The sequence below is a fragment of the Caloenas nicobarica genome, chromosome 7, assembly GCF_036013445.1.
Source record: "Caloenas nicobarica isolate bCalNic1 chromosome 7, bCalNic1.hap1, whole genome shotgun sequence".
Taxonomy (NCBI): domain Eukaryota; kingdom Metazoa; phylum Chordata; class Aves; order Columbiformes; family Columbidae; genus Caloenas; species Caloenas nicobarica.
The window spans coordinates 11,283,636-11,302,950 of record NC_088251.1 but is presented as its reverse complement, the minus strand read 5'-3'; the positions used below and the strand labels follow the sequence as shown (position 1 = coordinate 11,302,950).

At 51.4% G+C, this 19,315-nt stretch overlaps 1 protein-coding gene across 1 annotated transcript in view; it reads left to right on the top strand.

The window, feature by feature from the left end:
• Window positions 1–10,509: 10,509 nt before the first annotated feature.
• MXI1 (MAX interactor 1, dimerization protein) overlaps window positions 10,510–19,315 on the top strand; it is a 59,267-nt gene continuing 50,461 nt past the window's right edge. Inside the window, exon 1 of the mRNA XM_065638777.1 lies at window positions 10,510–10,759. Coding sequence (XP_065494849.1) covers window positions 10,576–10,759 — 184 coding nt within the window. The 5' untranslated portion in view covers window positions 10,510–10,575. The remainder of the gene's footprint in view (window positions 10,760–19,315) is intronic.

Sequence of the window (19,315 nt, the reverse complement as noted above, 5' to 3'; positions counted from 1 at the left end):
CAGTGGCCACAGGACTCTTTGGTTTCCCCTTGCAGCCCTGTCTCTGCCTTTCTCTGGTGCTTTCCAGCCACTGCGGGTTGTTCCTGCTGGCAGCAGCGCTGGGTGGCTGCGTCCTGTATGTCCCCAGTACGATTTATTGCTTCAGCTTGGCTTCTCATCAAATCAGCCCTGGTTTTCTATGGTGTCTTCTCCAGTGCCCGTGTGTCCCAGCTCCTGGCATCCAGCTTGTGCCAGTGCTGTTCCACCACCAGCCTCCTGCGCCATCCCCGGGCGGGATTTGCCGTCCCCATCCTGCTTCACCCACCGCAACCTGCAGCATGGTCACGTCTCCCTCCCTCAGCCTCCAACACTGAATTACCCCAAGTGTTCTGAAGACAGCAAATCCTGTTGTTAATCCTGGGCACCCCAATAAATCCCTTTTTCTCCATTTGCCAGAAGCTGTAAGTGCTCTGAGGGATAGAGTCAAGTCTCTGCGGGATGGAGTGTTTTCTCAATGTTAGTCAAATAAACAAGGGTAGGTTTGAACCGGGATCTCCGGGATCAGCTTCCTGCAGGTGCTGAGAGCATTGCAGGGAGCATTTAGAGGGGAACCTTTGAAAACAGCATTTTTAAGCACTGCCAAAGTGACGCTTGTGGTGAAGCGGTCCGGCAGCTGAAGCCAGCAATGGGAAAATCGGTGTCGGAGTCTCATGGCAGCCACAGATTTAACTGGCTGGTGTGGACTGAGTCATCTCCCATAGAGTTCAGCAGTCTGAAAACCAGAGCAGATAATTTGTATTCCTCTCTGTCGCTGGCTTTCTGAAGTCAACACCCACAGGTTTGTAAGTGTTTTGCAATCCCTGAATGAACGGTGGCTGTAGGAGTGCCCAGGAAGGGAAATACCCAACGCAGGACAGCGAGTCAATGACATGGAACAAACAGGTTCCTGCTGGAGGTGCTGCCCGGCCGGCCTTGCCAGGGACTCGCAGTCACTCGCCACTGTCTGGCACATTGGGTTGGGGGCAGCCAGGGCATTGCAAGGCATTTTGTTTGTTTTTTCACTCTGCAAGCAGTTTGCTCTTTGGGGGATCCTACAGCATCTGCGGTTCTGGGGTAAACAACAGTCAGAGGCATGGAGAGGACGGGGAAAAGGTTAAAAGTGCAATGAACAGGTCACACTGATGTTTTTCCTTTACAGCCAGTGATTTTTCTAGGCCAAGTGATGCAACAGATCATGTCTCTTCTTCAGGCATGTATCTGGCAATGCCATAGAGAAGTTGTAAGTGGAACTGGAGCAGGTGAGGATTAGTAAATGAGCTGCAAAGCAGGTACCACGCTGGCCCAGGGGAGTGTAGGGGCTGGGGACATCACCCCACACACACAAAAGGGGAGTTGGGACCAGCAGCAGTGGGTTTTTCTGCAATATGGTGGGTGTAAGATGTGGGGATCTCAGTTGCCTGGAAAGAAATCAGAAATCATCTGCGTGGCACAGCTGTGGGTGGCACAATGGGAGCCGAGCTGCTGTGACTTAGCAGCAGTGCCAGTGCAATGGTCACCTGTGTCCGGGGTGAAGGCAGGGATGCCAGGTGGGGTCACAGTCCTGCTCCTTAGTTACAGTGAGAGGGGGAAGCCCCAGGGAAATACTGGGGAGAGAGTACAGCTTTTAAACTGCAGATAATGTTGGCACACAAACAAATGGGTATTAACTGGTAGGGGCTGCCGGGAGGCTGGGAAATTTGTGACGGGGATTATATGATGTGGCTGCTCAGAATAGCAGGAATTGGACTAAATGACCCAGCAGATCACTCTCCCCTTGCAACACCAGGTGCTCTGAGTAGCAGCAGGGCCCTTCTATTTGTATCTGAATATTATGATGTCAAGAAAGTAAAGATGAGAAGAACGGCATCCCGGCATGCAGTGCTGCTTCTGCTCTTGGGATGTGCCGGGAAACCCTCCTACATCAGCTCCTGGGGTCAAACCCTGCCTGCCAGTGCCCCACAGAAGTCCAGCGAGCCGAGGCACAGGTCACGGAGGTGATGGAAAGGTGAGAAATGAAGGAAATCATTGTCTCTCAGTGCGTTGCTCCCACACTAACCCAGCAGAACTGGTGGCTGGTGGCACCGGCTGCTCCTGAGGTTCCTCCAGAATAGGAGCTCGTCCCAAAAGCGCTGTCACCTCCGGGTCACCCGCTCCCTTCCCCGGCCAGTCTCCGTCACCGCTGGCACCGTGGCCGGGGACTGATTTCCCCTGCCTGCCATGGCCCGGCGGTGGGGCCACGGGCAGCGTTCTTGTGTCCCCCCAGCCCCAAAACCGCCGCAGCAGCCTGTGCCCATCAGGGTCCTGTGGTCTTTCCCCGGGCACTGACCCCTTCTCCTGGCTGCAGAAGAGCAATAACACCAGGTCTGAGCATGACCCATTCAGCACACAGCATCTTTTCTAAAATTCTATTAATTTTAAAAATTAAACCTTTACCCAACCTTTTATTCAGAGCCCCTTTGACGAGCAGTGGGTAATTTTTCGCTATTATTTTGTTGCTGCCGTTACCGGAGTCAAGTATCGACTGGGCCCTGATGGATTTCCCCACCTTAACACCAGCCCTAGCTATTGTGAAGCCCAATGTAGCCACAAAATTCAAGGAAACTAATTTGTCTGTGCATACGCTGGGATCTCCTCTTTGTACAGACTGTGTGATGAGTCCAAGCTCTGAAAGCTTTGGCAAAGCAGAAATAAGGTATTGCTGAAGGGACATCCCTGGGGAGGGTGAAACCAAGCCCCTGTCCCTCCAAAAATATCCCTGTGCAGTATTTCCACATGCTCTGTCATCTTCTGGGAGAATGGCTGGAAACCTCCCTGGACATTTCTCCTCATAAAGCTGCCACCTTTCTCTTCCTCTGGGCTTTATTTTCTGCAGCTCATAGAGACATGACACCCAGGGAGGTGAAAGGGAAAAACAAAGCACCAGAGTAGCAAAAATCTGTGCATGGTCCCAGGGATGCGCGGTTTCATTGCTGTCAGTGCCTTGGGAAGCCCATCCTGAGCTAACACATCAAAACACAGGGGGATCCGGAGGATATTTCCTGTTAAATCAGTTAAAAGGCCAGTTAGGAGGAGGGACACAAGGTATTCAAAAGCAAGAAGAGGCTCAAACTACCATCCCTTGGGAGGTGTGGGTCCCTCCTTCTATGCTCTTCCCCCAGTGCATCCTGCAAGGCCCATCTTAACAGCCCCGGGCCAGAAAGCTCAAATCTCAGCAATGTGTTGGATGCCACAGATTTCGAGTTTAACATAAAAACCCAAAGCCAGCACACGCAAAATCGCACACTGCGAATATCATAAGTTCTTCCTGCCTGGAGCAATGTTAAATGACCTTCTCTTCATCCGCCAGCCTAGACTTGAGGATCAGTTCGTATATTCCTAGGAGTGGTGTTAAGTTTTCAGTTCAACAGCTGGAGAACTAGATCCTCTACTTGGCCCATGTCACCAGGGCCATGCTCTCGGGCTGTTCCCCACATCCATCCCCCCACCCACCTTGGCAGATCCCATCCAGCCCTCATGGAGCCACACAGACCAGACAAGTATATTCAGCAGTGAATCCACCCACCAAGAGATGTGCTTTTTTCTGCTGGCACAATGCAGTTTTAGACCATATGTGTGCTTTTGCTGAAGGGTGGGCAAGAAAAAATTCTGTATTATTTTTATATCAGTACTATGTAGCAACTACTGTGCAAGGCCAAGCGTGAACGGCGAAGATCTAGTAAAAGCCAAGTAGAGCTTGTGCCAGCTCACAGCCTCCAAACAGAAAACTTACAATTGCAAAGATAGAGAGTGGGGAAGGGCAATTAGGAGGCTTGGAGGGGAATAAAAAAATGCTTATTGTAAAAGGAGCGATCATGGCTCAGGTTTGCTTAATGGATGTCGGAGGAGATTGGGAGGCACCACACAGGTAGCTCATAAAGAGGGATTTCAAAGGAAATAAAGTAGAAATTTTAGGGATACTAGAAGGATGAAACTCTTAAGTAGTAGCAGCATAAACGGATCTGAGATAAATGGTGTGGCTGGGCAGGACAGGAGCAGCAGGAGGGAACACACCACCATTTCTAGCTCTGACAGCATCTCTAAGGAGGACACAACCCTTGGCTGCAAACATCTACCTGCCTCACGGGAGGATGTGTGGCCCTGCTGCAAATCCTGGTCCCATGTCACGGCTCGGGACCAGGGACAACAGGCAGCAATAGCGGGTGGCAGCCAAGGGCCTGGAGGGAAACTCTGCAGCCGATGCTGGGGAGAGTTCGGTTCATTAGCTTCTCTGTAATGAAGGATGCTCAGGAGCAGAGATACTCACAGGCCATTAAAATGTTGACTATGAAACTTCCCAGCTGACTCCTTGCAAAATCCATGGGTTGATTTGGAAACTTTCATCTAAAAGTTTGACACAAATCAGATGAATATCATAGAGGAAATGAAAATAGCAACGCTCCTACTCTTCTGCCCTTTCTCTTCAAAATGAAGATAGGCTTTTGATGGCCCATGAGGTTTACCCATGCTTTGAAAAAGTGAAAGAATAATCTGATTTGAATATGAAGAAATACATCTTCTTTAAACCCCTTCTCAAGTTTTTCTTCTTCCCATGAGCCTTTTCCCTTTTTTCTTTGAACAAGGGAAATATTTTATCAGTGACGCTGGATTCTTCCCCATAAATAACCCACTGACGGAATAAGTGGCATCAGGGAAGAGGGAGTGCTGGGAAGTGTCTGAGGGCTGGCTGGGCCCCCAACATCTGGAGAATCATTGGACCATTGCACCCCCACCCAGGGGCTCAGGAGCTGTTTGATGGATGCGCTGTGGGCACACGGGGGACAGAGGCTGGTGGGGATGCCCAGGGCTGGTCACCACTTCTTCCCTGACCTCTTAAAGCCCAAATATGTTGGCAGTCAGACCCCAAGGCTGGTTTTGGCTACCCTATAGAGAGCACACTCTGGACCTCTGATGATGGAGAAGACTTTCAGTGGTGGCATTAGGAGAATTATGAATTGTGTCCAACAAAGATGGGAAACAGGAAAGATGAAATACAAGATTTCACTGAACTCTCTACATTTCTCTTTGTTGGCAGATTTCTGTATCCTGACAAAATAGTGGCTGGGCACCTGGGTGAGGAGCTGGGCCCCACCTGTGCTCACCATTGGGCTGGAACCACTTGGCTGACCACAAATAGCAAGGCCAATAACACATCTCCAGGGATGGAGCTCACCTGCAAAGCAAGCCCCTACAGCCTGACACATGGCTGAGTGCCAAGGCCAGAGGCTGATTATTTTTGCAAACTGGGTAGCAAATGATAAAATGAGTGCCTGGATATCTGGAAATGGAAAGGCTGGTATCAGAGCTGGGAAAGAAATGCTGAAAAACAAAGTGCTGTTCCTCATAGCCATGATTCTCAGCACGGATAGAGGCTTTCTGCTTCCCTGCTGCAACCCACAGCATGTCCTGGTGAAGGTGATGGTGCAGGAAGATCCCGACCTGCACAGAACAGCTACTGGGGCACTGCTGGGCATCCCACATGGGCACCCAAAGGGGCTGCGAGGGCTAATGGTGCCCACTAGCGCTGCTGGAATAACCTGGCAGCTGCAGCAGCTTCTTGGCTTGGGCCTGAGCTCATAAACTTCCCAGGTCCAACAGCAAAATCAAGTCTTTAGGAATCACCCAGGATTTATCAGAGATCTGCTCCCATCCAGGGTACAACTGCTCCAGACCCTCTCTAGCCTGTCACCACAACAACAATTGTGTCCATTAAAAAAAAAAAAAGAGAGAGAGAGAGATGTGATAGCCCTCCAAACAATTTTTTAATATATTGATATAACTCTTGTGCAGTGAGAAATGCCTGCCCTTGGCAGATGGGCAGTGTAATTACTGTTTGGAAAACAGGTTTGTCCTTCCGAAAGGGCAGCAGCAGTCTTTTAAAGGCAGGTGAAATTTTATAAAAGGATTACAATGGGATTAGTCAGAAAGGAGAGAGCAGGTGCCTCCAGGAGCCTTTGCAGACTGAAACCCAGGTTTGTCCTGTCCCCCATCCTTCCAAACCCTCTTCAAACCCTGCCAGGTCTGTCCAGGGGGTGATTTACACCGGTGCTGCCACTGTAGCAAACTGAACAGATAATACCTGCAATGTGGGGAAATAGCAGCTGCGAGTTTGTGATACCAGCAGAACAATGTCAAAATACACCCACCAAAGGGGACCCACCATTCATGCTCAGAGTAGTAGCTCCGTTTTTCACTGTTCAGCCAGACAAGGGCATGACACACACACACACAAGAGATACCCACTGCAGAGCCGAGTGGGATGCTCACTCTCTAACTGGGGGTTTCTCATGGCAACTCACACCGCCGGGCAGCTTTGCACCTAAACCCACACTCCTTGCTGTGTAATGGAGCACTGTAAAACAAAAGCACTCCAGCAATCTTACTTCCCACCTGGCCCAATCCCAAAAGGATGGGGTGTATATTTTTCCCACTTCCTCGGGTGTGAATTTGGCAGCGGCACCACGAGCACCTGACCTCTGCACCCCTAGGCCATGCTGCCCTCACCGTGCCATGCCGAGGGCAGCACGTGGTCACAGGCTGCTGATAAAAAGTCCAGGGATGTCCCATGTGGTGAGTGACGCTTTGGCGAGGTGCCCTGGCAGTGGCAGCCGTGCCGATGGCGTGAGCCATGGGGCTGTGCTGGCAGCTCACCCCAGCTCACCCCGGCTCACCCCAGCTCACCCCAGCTCACCCCGGCTCACCCCAGCTGACCCTCGCTCACCCCAGCTCACCCCAGCTCACCCCGGCTCACCCCGGCTCCCACTGCCGTGGGCCCACGGGGCTGCACCCCGCCCCTCCGCTTCAGTCCAAGAAGCAGCTCTGCCACCACCTTGCAGAGAAAAAATTGGCAATGAGAATTCAGGGTGAGCTCAAAGGTTAAACGAAGTAAAAGAGAAGGCAAATAAAGAGAGCACACCCTTAACTGGCTGTGTTTAGAAGGCTGCTGTGGGTGAAGGTGCTGGACCACAGCTGCTGGATGTGCAGACCTGGTGATACTGCAAAACTGCCTGCCCTATCGCTCCTTCTGTGTTGCCTCTGCAATCTTCTTCAAGAAGCAATTGGAGAACACCCTCAGACACATGGTGTGAACTTTGGGGTTGTCCTATGCAGGGACAGGAGCTGGACTCAGTGATCTTTGTGGGTCCCTTCCAACTCAGGACATTCTGTGGTTCTATGATTCTATGACCTGTCCATGTGCTCTTCCCTGCTCACCCCTTTTTTTGCAATGTACACCCCCCTAGCCCACATCCTCTAGAAACTCCATTTCTCCTGAGCCAGTTCCCTTGGAAATCCTGCCCTTGGACCATTCCCTTGGAAATGCTGGTATCTCCCTACCCCATTCCCTAACAAACACCATAACCCTCTACTGTGCCAGAAGCAGACAGGACGGGCAAGTGTTCCTGCAGCACCTGCCGGCATCATTGACATGTGAGAGCCTGAGCTGTGCCTTATCTGAGAACAAACCTGATCAAGGACCATCCTCATGGCTGTTCTCCAAGCGCAGCCTCCAACATTTCATGGACCATGTATGGACCCCCAAGATTCAGACAGGAGCTGTGATTTGGGGCTGCTACAGCAAAGCATGAAGCCAGCCAGGCCAATTCAGCCTCCTGTCACCAGCAGCCAAAGATGGACACCCAGAGAAAAATGCTAGAAGAAACAGAGCATCAAAGGGTCTAGGGCATGGCTCCCGCCCAGACAGGGGCTCTGGGGATGGTACCTGGGGCTCAAAGCTGGGCCAGACCCACTATGGTTCTTGGGGGTGTCTGGGACATCCTGTAGCCTGGTTGGCCATGGCAGGGATGTTCAAACTCTTCCAGGGAAATTTGTTTGGAGAGATTTATAATTCAGATTGCTTTCCTCTGTAAGGGTAACTTTAAAGAAAAAAAATCTTGGAACTAAGCTGGAAGGGAAGGGAATCAAAATTATGATTATTCTGGCTTTGAATCTGGGGATGTCACACTGGGAAATGCAGTGGCTGAATCAGCACCAACTCATACAAAGAATTCAAAAAATACCAGGAGAAGAGTTTGAGGGATGTATAAGGAGGACCAAGAGATGCAGTAGGTGACAGAGGATGCTGCCATTAAGTGTGGGATTTAAAGTGTGAACTCCAGATGATCATACACATCCTCATCTTCTGGGAGACGGGCCGAGATTTTTAAATCCCTTGATTTTTAAGCAGTCTGCCGCTGGCTGCCTCCGCTGCCTTCGGTCTGTTTTCAGCAACAACTTCTCATACTTTAGGCTAAGATCACGGAAACCTTTCTCCCTGTTGGTGAGCAGGCAGAAATGCCCTCAGTGCTATGCCGAGCTGGGCAACCACTTGTGTCCAGTTTCTGGTTAAAGCAGAGTTGCGTCCCCAGCTCAGTCCCTGTGCAATTAGAGAGCCGCAGACTTTTCTGCCTGACATTTTAATGGGACCATTTGCCGGTGCACACTTGTGAAGCAGGAATCATGTCTTATCTCAGGCAGTTAGTGGAGTTAATAAAAGCCAAGTACATTTTGAGTCCTTCACTTGCCTGGATGTATTATAGTTCCAGGCTCAGCCTGGCTCACACCTGCACCTCTGCTCTGGTCAGGCCCTGCTCTTCCAGCCGAAATCCTGCTCTTGTGGATGGCCAGACATCTGTGGCGACTGAGCACACCCCAGCCCGGCAGCAGCGTGCGGTCCCACTCTGCTCCTGGCACACTGGGCTCTCACCTCTGCGTTCCCCCCTCTTCTCTGGGGCACGTCCAAATCCAGCTGATGCTTTGTGCCCCCCCGCTTCCTAATTTTCCAGGGACTCCACATCTCCAGGCACTGTCAGTCCACCCTGTGCCACCCATCAGCCCATTTCAGATGGTAGTAGGGGCACTGCCAAATGCAGTGACAGAACAAGTTGTGGCAACTTCGATGCGGCAGCAGCCTGGGAAGAACGACGTGGTGCTGCTGGTGCAAAGGTGCCATGGGGACACGGCAGAGGCTGGGCTGAGCTGCCCGGAGAGCCAGCCCCAGGAAATGCTTGTGACCAGCGAAATCCTGCAGCCATGCTTCCCGAAAATAGCCTGCCAGCCCCCAACAGTTGGGAGCCAGAGGGATTTCATTGCATGTGCTGCTGTCTGGGGAATCGTCCCCTCTTGGATGATTCAGGTGCCCATGATGCTGCAGTCTCCATGTACTGATTAGCGCTTACTAATATGGCATCTTTTAAACGTTGCCATGACCTCTCTTCTCCTCTCCTTACCTCCAGCTGGTGCTGGCCTCTGTAAGGGTGGTGAGCCCAGCAAAGCTCACAGAGCCCCACGGCAGCCAGGCATGAGCAGGTTCCTGCACCCCAGCCCATCTCTGGGGAGGTGCTTCACCCCAGCCGCTCCTGCAGGGCTCCTCAAAGGATCCAGACCAACCTGACTGGCCAGGCAGGAGCAGGGTTTCACGTTGCCTGTGTAGCACCACAGCCCAGGCGTTGCCGCCACGGGTGGAAGCAGAGCCGCGAGGGTGTTGGAGGGCACCTGCTGCCAGCCCAGTGCCAGCAGGGTCCCCTCCCACTGCCACCTCAAAACTCATGGACCTGAGATCGCAGATGGCTCGTGGAAGTGCGAAGACTCGCCCTCCTCCTCCTTCTCAGCCTGGGTCAGGTCCTGCGCTCTCTCCCTGGGGCACACGTGCTATTTCTCTACCTGTCTGGCTGCAAAACAAGGGGAAAATAAGGGTACTTCCCAGCCATGGAGCGCATGGCCCTGACCCCAGATCTGCAGGGATGGGCACAGGGAGAGAGGCTGGTACTGCTCTCCGGCTTTGTTTTGCTTTGGAAAAAAATCATTTATTAATTGCTTCTGGAGTCTGAATCCAGAGAGGGCTTTCTGGGGGGCACTGCTCAAAAAGGAAGAGTAACTTGATATTAAACCGCTGGTGCTTCATGCCGAGGGGGTCTGCTGGAGATGGAGCTGTGCCTGAACGGCTGGGCACAGCAGAGGCCCCCCAGCCTGCCTGTCACCCTGGGACCCCGAGCAGGGAAGGACCCTGGGGCAGTGACGGGAGGTGACGCGGGGTGACAAGGGGCACTGCGAGCCCGGCTGTGCCTCTGTGGCACAGCGGGACCCCCAACGCCACACTAGCACCGCCAGCGCCGCTTCGCCATCCCCGGGGGCGCGGTGCCACCGCCGCCGCCGCCACAGCTCCCCGTGCCCAGCGGGTCGTTTGCCGCTGAGGGGGTGCAGGACATGCCGGGGCTGCTGTTGGGGGGAGAACCGCCGGTCCCTCCCGCGCCGGGACAAGCCCGTCCCAGCCCCGCCGGCCGCTCCCCGCCCTCGCCCAGCGCACCGACAGCCGCGCAGCCGCCGGCGCTCGCACTCCGCAGGCGCGGCCGGGCCGGGCCGCCCCGCCGGGGCGCGGGGGGGGCGGGACGGCAGCGGCGGCCCGTGGGGCGACAGAGCGGCGGGGCGGGCGGCAGCGCTAGGACCGCGGCGGCCGCCGGGCTCGCCGGCAGACGGACAGACGGACAGGCGCGCCCGCAGCGCCGCGCAGAGAGGCGGCGGGGCATGGGGAAGCGCGGCCGACCGCGGAGGGAGCCGCAGGGTGCGGGGGCGGCCGGCGGGGCCCGGTGCCCCCTCGGGGACATCTGCAACACGAGCCCCGCGGCGGGCATGGACACCTTCCTCTACAACGTGCAGGTGCTGCTGGAGGCCGCCAGCTACCTGGAACGGATCGAGAAGGAGAATAAAAGTAAGAGTGGGCTTGTGGCTGTGCGTGTGCGTGACCGGCGCGGGGGCGTGAAGGGGGAAAAAGAAAAATAAGCCAAACTTTTGGCCGGCTGCAGGGGCCGAGGACACAGTGACAAAGGGCGCCGGGGCCGGCCTGCACCCCCGCGGCAGAGGCACGCGTGGGGATCCCCCCATCCCCCGGCGACCGAGGAGGCCAGGCCCGGGGGAAAGTTTGGGATGGAGAGCGGAGCGGGACGGGGGGCCGGGGGGGCGCATCTCCGCTTGTCAGGGAGGGCGGCTCGGCGGGGAGCGGGGGCACGGAGCGGGGCCGGGGCACCGCGCGGAGCCGGAGCGGCGGGGGAGGAGGCGGTGACACGTCCCCGCTCCCCCCGCCAGGGCATGGGCAGAGTCACGTAGGCAAGCAGCAGCACTCGCCAGGTAGCCGGCGGGGAGGAGAGGGCAGGGCAGGGTAGGGCGGGGCGGCGGCCAGTCGCACCGCTGGCCTCCTGCTCCGCGGACGCGGAGGGTGCGCGTAGCCTGCGCCTTTATCCTGCGGAGCGTTCTCCCGAGCGGAGCGTTCTCCCGAGCGGAGCGCAGGCTGCGGGGGACGGCGGCACCGTAGGGAACTAACGCGTTGGGAACAAAGGGGCCGCCGTGCCCCCCGCGGCGGTGCGCGCCCGCGGAGCCCCACGCGCGGAGCGGACACCCGCGGCGCTGCGCCCGCTGAGGCCCCGCCCCCGCGGCCACATGGTTCGCACATGGAGGCAGCTCGTCGCGCTCATTGGCGGTGTCCTCCCGAGGGGCGGGGCCGCGCGCCCCTCTCCGCCAATGCGCGGCGCCGGGGTCCCCCGTGTGACGTCACGCGTTGCCGAGCGGGGCGCGGAGCGGCGGGTGGGGGGACGCGGGGCGCGTTGTGAGTGCGGGGGACGAGCCCGGGGGCTCCGGTGCCACTGTTTCCCCGGGGGGTGTCACATGCGAACGTCGCCAGGAGCCCCGGGATCACTCCCCCACCGGCGCTTTGCCTTTGTTTTCCTCGGGTTTCTCCGTTATTCTCTTTCTTAAGTCTTTATTTTGATTTATTTTCAGTTTCTTTTTCATTTTTTCTCTTTTTTTTCCCGCTTATTTTCTCCTCTTCATCCCTCAGTTTTCCCTTTTCCCCCTTTTCTTCTTAATGGTGCATGTGCAGCTCTCTCGCTGCGTTTTCTTTTTCATTTAATTTTACAAAGGGCTCAGCAAGTCTCTCATGGCACATCTCCATCGCACCGTCACCCCCTCCTTACCACTCACCCGCCTATGGCAGCTATAGGTCCCACGCGGGTGACGCTATAGGGTGCCCTTGTTCTGCAGGGACAGCTGCATGCATGCAGGCTCCCAGGGAAGGGGATCCCACTGCGGAGAAGCTGCTGTGCTGCTAAAGCCGTGGTGGTGATGGGCCAAAAGCCCTTGTTCTCTGCCCGTCCAGAACAAATCCTGGCTGCTTTTCTGTTTTCAAAAGTTGAATTAACATTGAGGTGTTTGTGTTGTTGGTTTTTTTTTTCTTTTTCTCACGTGCTAATTGTTGTTTCATAATGAATCTGCAAAGCCGTGCGTCTGAGGAGCTGAGCAGCACCGCGGCTGGCGGCTGCGAGCAGGAAAATGACAGGAGTTACCAGCAAAAATGGGGTTTGCATGTGAAGGCAGCAGCACCGCTGCTTTGGAAATCAAGTGCGAGACCGCTGGGGTTTTTCTGTTTGTTTTTCTTGAAGAGTGCTCATGTCTTGAAGGGGAACTGTCAATTTTATTTTTTTTTCGGGGCAGGGATGGGAGTGGAATTTTTCTTGCCATTGGGGTGGATAGTACCTGATCTCATCTCCATTTAGAAATGCATCACTTTATGTGATTCCTTGTTTGGAACTGGAAAAAGAGCAGGACAGGAGGATGCTGGGGTTTTATTGCTAAATTTTGAAAGGAGCTGTTTGCATCCAAACAACTCCATTCCTGAGCACTCGTTTTCACTAAAGCTTTCACTAAAAATCATCGTGATCATAGTACTGAAAATGCTCGCTTTTATGAGCCAATTCTGCAAAACCTTTCAATATTTTAATTTGCAATCAGGACATTTGAGCTTGAAAGGTCTCATTTAACTAAAGGCTCAACTATTGAACGTGCTGTTTGGAACGTGTCTGTCGTAAACCAGGCAGCTTTTACGTGTTGCTCCCAAACAAAGAAAAACGCTGCTGCATTTGGAAAACAATCTCTGAGCATTACAGGCCCTCTTTAAACTAAGGAATAGCCACAGAAGCCAGGAGGATTATATCCTAATGTATATGCATAGTCTTACTGGGAAGAGATTTGCATGCAGAGCTCAGGTTATTGTACCAAGAGGATTCTATACCCTTTCATCTGCCAATGCCAGAGCCATTGCTCAGTGCATCCCGTGCTGGTGGCCTGGCAGAGACCTTGGTAATGGCTGGGCACTCCTCGTTACAGTCTCTGACCTGGCAATTAGCAATAACAGAGGAGACCAGCGCAAAAAAAGTTTGGTGACGGAGACTGCAGCCAAACTGGGTTGCGGGCAGAGCCGGTGCTCAGCTGCTTCCTGCAGGATGCCCAGGTGGTTTGGCCGCGGTGTTACTGGGGCTGTGACAAGCTATTTTGGTGTTCCTCCCATCAGGAAGGTGGCTGAGTCACAGCCCTGTTGTGCTGGGTGCTGAACACGTAGGGGAATGACTGTGCCCTGCCTCAAGGAAACAGTCTTAAAAAACCAGAGGTGACAGGTAGGTGTTTGTCTCCTCCTGGCCAGGACGAAGGATGGGACGGGGCTGGGTGAAGCCCCGGAGGCTGGCTGCGATCAGCATCACAGCTAGGGGGAAGCTAAGGGGTTTTGGGAGCCAAAGGCAGGAGCTTAAGGCAGGGCTATTATGGCTGGGTGAGCTCAAGTGGTTTTCTTAGTAGTTTTATGCAGTTTCTGATAAAACACTTTAGTTCTTCCAAGCCTTTGGTGGCTGTACCAGGTTATTCACCTTTTATAAACGCTGTCCCAAGCAGAAGTGGATGCTGTTTAGTGAGGGTAACCCATGTGAGGTCAGGCAGCCCTGTCTCATGTGGATCTTAAAGGCTTTGATATCCCAGAGTGTGCATGTCACACCTTCTGGTGGTAGAGCAGCAGCCGGGAGGCCCTTTTCAGCCCCCAAAACGTACCAGTTTCCCACCTCTGCCTTCAGGTCAGTGGTGCACGGTGGGTGGTGGAGACTTCCATGTCTAGGGCAGGGCTTTCAGTTAAGGCAGGAGTTTCCTGGCTACTTGGTGCTTAGGGACAAATAAGCAGATGATGGGTTTTTTTTTACATTTATAGGTCCCACATCCCATCATTGTGGTCATGAATGATAGAGAGGCCATGGGTTGGCTAGATGGTGTGGAAATAGAACGACAGGGCTGAGAGCCACAGAGCAGAGTAGGATGTAGCATCAGGGCTATGGCAGGAGGACACTGTGCTTTGGGAGTGACCTGTCAGCACCAGCAGGGAAACCACCCTTGTAGTATTCACTCACCTTTAAAAAAATTTGGAATAAAAATTATCTATATTACAGTACGGTGACAAGGGAGACTAGAGTCCTGTTGTCAGACTGCTCGGGTAAACTGAAGCATTTTAGCTACTGAAATATGACTGAACTGTTTTTCCAGTTGAACCTCTGGAAATGAGTAATAGCACTACCTGCCTGCTTGCTGCAGTTCTCATGGTGAGACCACGAAACCCAATCCCAACACACCTTGCTAACTGACACGTACAGGTTTCCAAATGACCTGTTTCTATAAATTTAAGCTTGGTATCTAAGGAATAGAAACGTCACATGAAAAAAATTACAGTGGCTGTTTCAGAAATGGAAGTTGTGCTGAGGGCAGCTCTGTTGGTGTATCTGTAACCTCTGCAAATGCCACTTCATGAATAAGCACAGCTGGAATCTGTAGCAACCGAAATGTTGGAGTTTGGAAGACGTTGTTAGAGGGACCTGGAGTGAACTCAGCTGAGGTTTAGTATATGCCAGGCATCCTCTTTGTCTGTGTGGGCTCATGCTTTTGTCAGTAGGAGCTGCGTAAACACATGATGAATTCTTCGGATATGATGACTTATCTGTAATAGACATGGTATGTAACATATACTGATCTCAGTGCAGATACAGACCTATGTTGCCATATCCTCTTCTAAAAAAGCATGAAGACACGCAAGCCACTGTAACCGTGGTATCCTTACTTACAAGTCTAGTAGAGGTGGGCATGCAGAGGACAGTGGACTTTGGCCCCTCACAGAAGATAGCTAGATCTTTGCAGTCTCACTTTTAAGTGCTGGCTATGTTTATTGACCTTCTGACCAGGAATAACAAATATGTGACCTTAGATTTGTCCTTTGCTCCTGAATAATCCTGTCTGAAGGAGAGGAAAGCTGAACCTTGAGGGCAAGTAAATAGTATCTTCATCACGTGGCTCTTTTCATTGTTTATGCGCTGTTTGGGGTCCTTTTTTGACAAGCCAAAGTAAAGATGTATCAGAAACCTATAGCTAGCGGAGGGCGGAAGGAGACAAGACTGCCTTCCATCTGCGTGCAGAGCTCCCATTGAATCAATGAGAGCTGAACACATGGCTCAAAGTCAGTATAGATGGTCTTGAATCTTACAGTGATGTATGGAGCAGCACCAGACTCCTTTATTTATATATTTTTCATCCAACTCAAAATAAACCCTTTCATTCCTCCTCGTTCGTGACCTGGCCACAGTGATTCATGTGTTAGCCACTTCCAGGCTGGGTTATTTTGACTCATGCTGTTTGGACCTCAGCATGAAATTCAGAAGGAAGCCACAGCAGCAGAAATGATAGGGCAGAGGTAAAACGGTGGGACTGCACCAGAAGAGCCACTGAGAACCGATCACATCCCTCGTCAGCAGAACATCCCAAGGGCTGGCAGGGAAGCGCTGTCTGCCATTGGCTGAAGGCTCCTACCTTCTTCTTATTTAGCTGAAGGACCCCGTATATGATGTATTTTTTTCTTACAGGAGTTCCTCTTACTTCATTTTGCAGCTGCATCAGTCAAGTGACTTAACCAAAATCGCAGAGTAAGTCACTGACTCAGAATAAACTGGGGCACAGCACGGGTCTGAAAACACAACAACACGTGTCCCAAAGGAGCAAGTAGCCCAGAGAGCTGGGAGACCTGTGGCTTTTACCTTATTGATTGACACAACGTGGTCTTTGAATCAGAGTGAGGTATACAGCACGCGCTTTATTCCTGTTCAAACTCTTGGATGTCCAGGTGGTTTGGCTCTGGGAAATGTCTGTCCTCACTAGTGGATGGGTTCCAGGCACCCGTGGGAGTGCTGAAAGGGATTATCTGATACTTTGTGAAAGATTGAGGCTCCCGGATGAGAAATGAGGCCACGTCCTGCAGGCGGTGTAGGTCCCTTACTGCAGGTACTGCAAACATTGGAAGGGTGTTGAGTAGGTGGGACTTGGGATGTTCTCCAGCCCGCTGCTGTGAGTCCTCAGGTGCAGAGCTGCCACAGTCATGAGTACAAGAATAGAGACCTGGTTATTACAGCATGTGCTGATAGATGGGACATTCAGGTATGGCATAGATGTTATTCCTCTAGCTAGAAAAATGGGATTTTTTAAATGGATCTGCTGTCCCCAGAAATTTGGGGAATCAGTGAATCTTCTCACTGCTTTGAGAGCAGCAGAGAATGGTTCCTGCTGGGGATCTCTGTTCATTCTGTGGTTGCAGAAATGTTAAGTGTCAAGGCTTTGAAAACAATATTAAAAATTTGCAGGGTTTGTATGAAGGTGGGCAAAGGAAGCTGTTAAAACTGTTGCTATCTTTATGTTCCTCCCAGAGGTTGCAAAGAGTTGGGATTAGGAGGATTTTAGAAAAAGTCAGACAGGATGGAAAACTAGGCAGTTCAGCCAAAGGGTTTGCCCTTATTGAGAATAACTTACACGTTGCAAAGCATTGTGTTATTTCTAAGCCTTGTGTTCAAAGCAGAGGGTTGGGCATCTTGATTCGTGAGCTGTGTTCCTGTTCCACCTCTAGCTCAGGTGTGTCTTCATGAGGATGATTATGCTGCTTACACCTCAGTTTCCCTTCCTGCAGTGTGGAAGGAAAAGAGCTAAAGTCTTTGCAGGTTTGAGAATCTCAAAACATTACTTTCTGGAAAGCTCTTAGAAGATTTCCCTGATGGAAGATGCTAGTTTAATGCAAGTGATGGTGGTGTTGGTAAAAAACAGACCACATCTGTTCTACTTGATTAAAATAGTAGAGCAGCATTTCGGATGTAAATATTAATTGATTTCTGCAGTGCAGATTTCTTCTTGGATATTTAAATTGTTGCTAAGGAGGAGGGAAAGGCTATCAGGGAGATTAACAAATCCATTATTAAGGCTGGAAATGGAGGGCTGCCGAAGTGCCATTTAATAAAATGTAAAAAGCCCCTTTCTAAAGGGCGAAGCAGCAGAACACACAATGAAAGTGAATCACAGCTGCCAGAAGGGATGCCAAGCAGCAAGCACTTATAATCAGAAAACTGTACTTACTGATCATTCAGAGCTACTAAATTAAATGATCTCATTCTCCCCTAAAATACTATTCCCTTAGCCCCTCACTAGCATTGCCTGTGGGTTGCTCAACTACATTTTAAGTGTGACTTTGGAGTTTTTTGGTCAGCAGTTGAACAGCATCGGGCTTCTTCATGCCACTTTACACCCACTTTTGTTTCTGTCACATGCAACTCTGGCAGTTTGCAGGCTGACCTGCCCACACGAGCACTTGGGATGGCAACTGAGAGATTTTGCAGATCTGCTGTGTCTCCACGGTTGGCTTGCCTGCCTCTTCGGGGCTCCTTCTTTGGGAAGATGTCCCACAGATTGCTCTCAAATTTGTCTCTGTTTCACACAGATTTTTTTTTTTTTTTCTAATTGTATATTGTTTGCTTCAGAAACAAAGGCTTGGAAGCGGAGCAGCTTTGTAAACGGAAGAGCTGATCTTACATCATTTCATGCAGAACCGATCTTGCCGTTGCTTCATTCCAATGCTGATTTAATGCACCGTGTGTATCAGTGTCCTCCTCCTTCATACTTTCTTACTTTGCATCTTAAACTTTAGCTTCAGGAGGCTGACACTTTGATATGCTCCTAAAGTGCCCCCCCATTTTCCAGCCGTGGCTTTCCCGATTTAATCGCTAGGGTGACACCACGTATCTCTGAATGTGCCATCAGAAAAGCTAGTGGTGGTGGATGCTGACGAGAACCTGTCTTGCACTGATTTTGGGGCTTCATCCTGTTTTTCTTTTTTTTGGGAGAGGGTTGTGGTGTTGTTGGGTGTTTGTTTTAATGTTTAGTATTGCTAATCCAAAGAGGCAAATGGCTCCCTGGTTTTGGCAGCGGGTTAGAGGAAACACAGAGCCCAGAAAAGCTCTTGCATTAGCCCCGCTGTTGCAGAGCAGTTTGTGCACCTGTGTCCTTTTCCTTTTGTGAGTAATCCAAGATCATATAAATACTCCCTAAGACTGCTCAAATATGAAACTTTCTGTGTGCTTTCAACAATCTGCTCTATTGGCAGTTTCCAGAATAGAAAAAAAAGAGGTGGGGAGAGAGATAATACTTCCTTCGCTGAGTTCTCCTCCAGACAAACACCAATTTTTACCCGTGCTGTGGTCTGGCTGGGTGTGGGCACGTGAATCAAGGCTGTCCTGCCTGAGCGAGGGCTGGGGCTCGCTTTCCCCCGAGCAGGATGAGCGAGGTACGTCCCTGAAGGTGCCCCAGCTTCCTTTATTCTTCAACTGTCCCATCTTGAAAGAAACAAAACAAATCAACCCTTTGAGATTTAGAGATGAAAAGGGCAGTGTAAGAACTGAATAGTGGTATTATTTTTACCTCCATCAGCTGCAAGCAGCAGTTTTCTGAGGAAACCTCAGAAATAGTGATTCAGCAACAAGTGTTTAAAGAAGAGTTAGCTACCCTGAATCCACTTTTTTTTCAGGCCAAGTTGAGTGCTGCCAACTCTTGCAACTTCATCATGAGTCTCCTGATACCTTATGCTCTGTTTAAAGCTCTTGTTGCCAGACACAAGCCATTAATTTGGAATCTTAGCTTTTTTGCTGTTGTTGTTGGTTGTTTTTTTGCTTGTTTGTTTTGTTGTTTTTTGTTGTTGTTTTTGTGGGGTTTGGGTTTTGTGTGGTTTCGTTTGTTTGTTTTTAGAGGTACTGATCCAGCTCCCATTCCGATGGAAGAATGCTTGCAAATGTAACGAGCCACAGCCTAAAGGTTCAGACCCACAAAACACAACCCCAATTAGAGCTAAAGAACAATCCTTGGAGGGTTTCTAAGTCAATATCAGTTTGAGATTCAGATTTTTAGTCTGGGCGTTCTGAGTGTTCTCTGGTTGTTCCCTTTATGAGTGTAGATCAAGCATGTTAGAGACTGGTACCATACTAACCATTTTTTTAAGTGTCGTCCCAGCAAATGTTAAAGTAGCTGGCAAAATCCAGTCACAGAAGTGATCATGAGGGTTTGTGCCTGTATGAAAATCAGGGTGTAAATACGTTATTAAGATGCT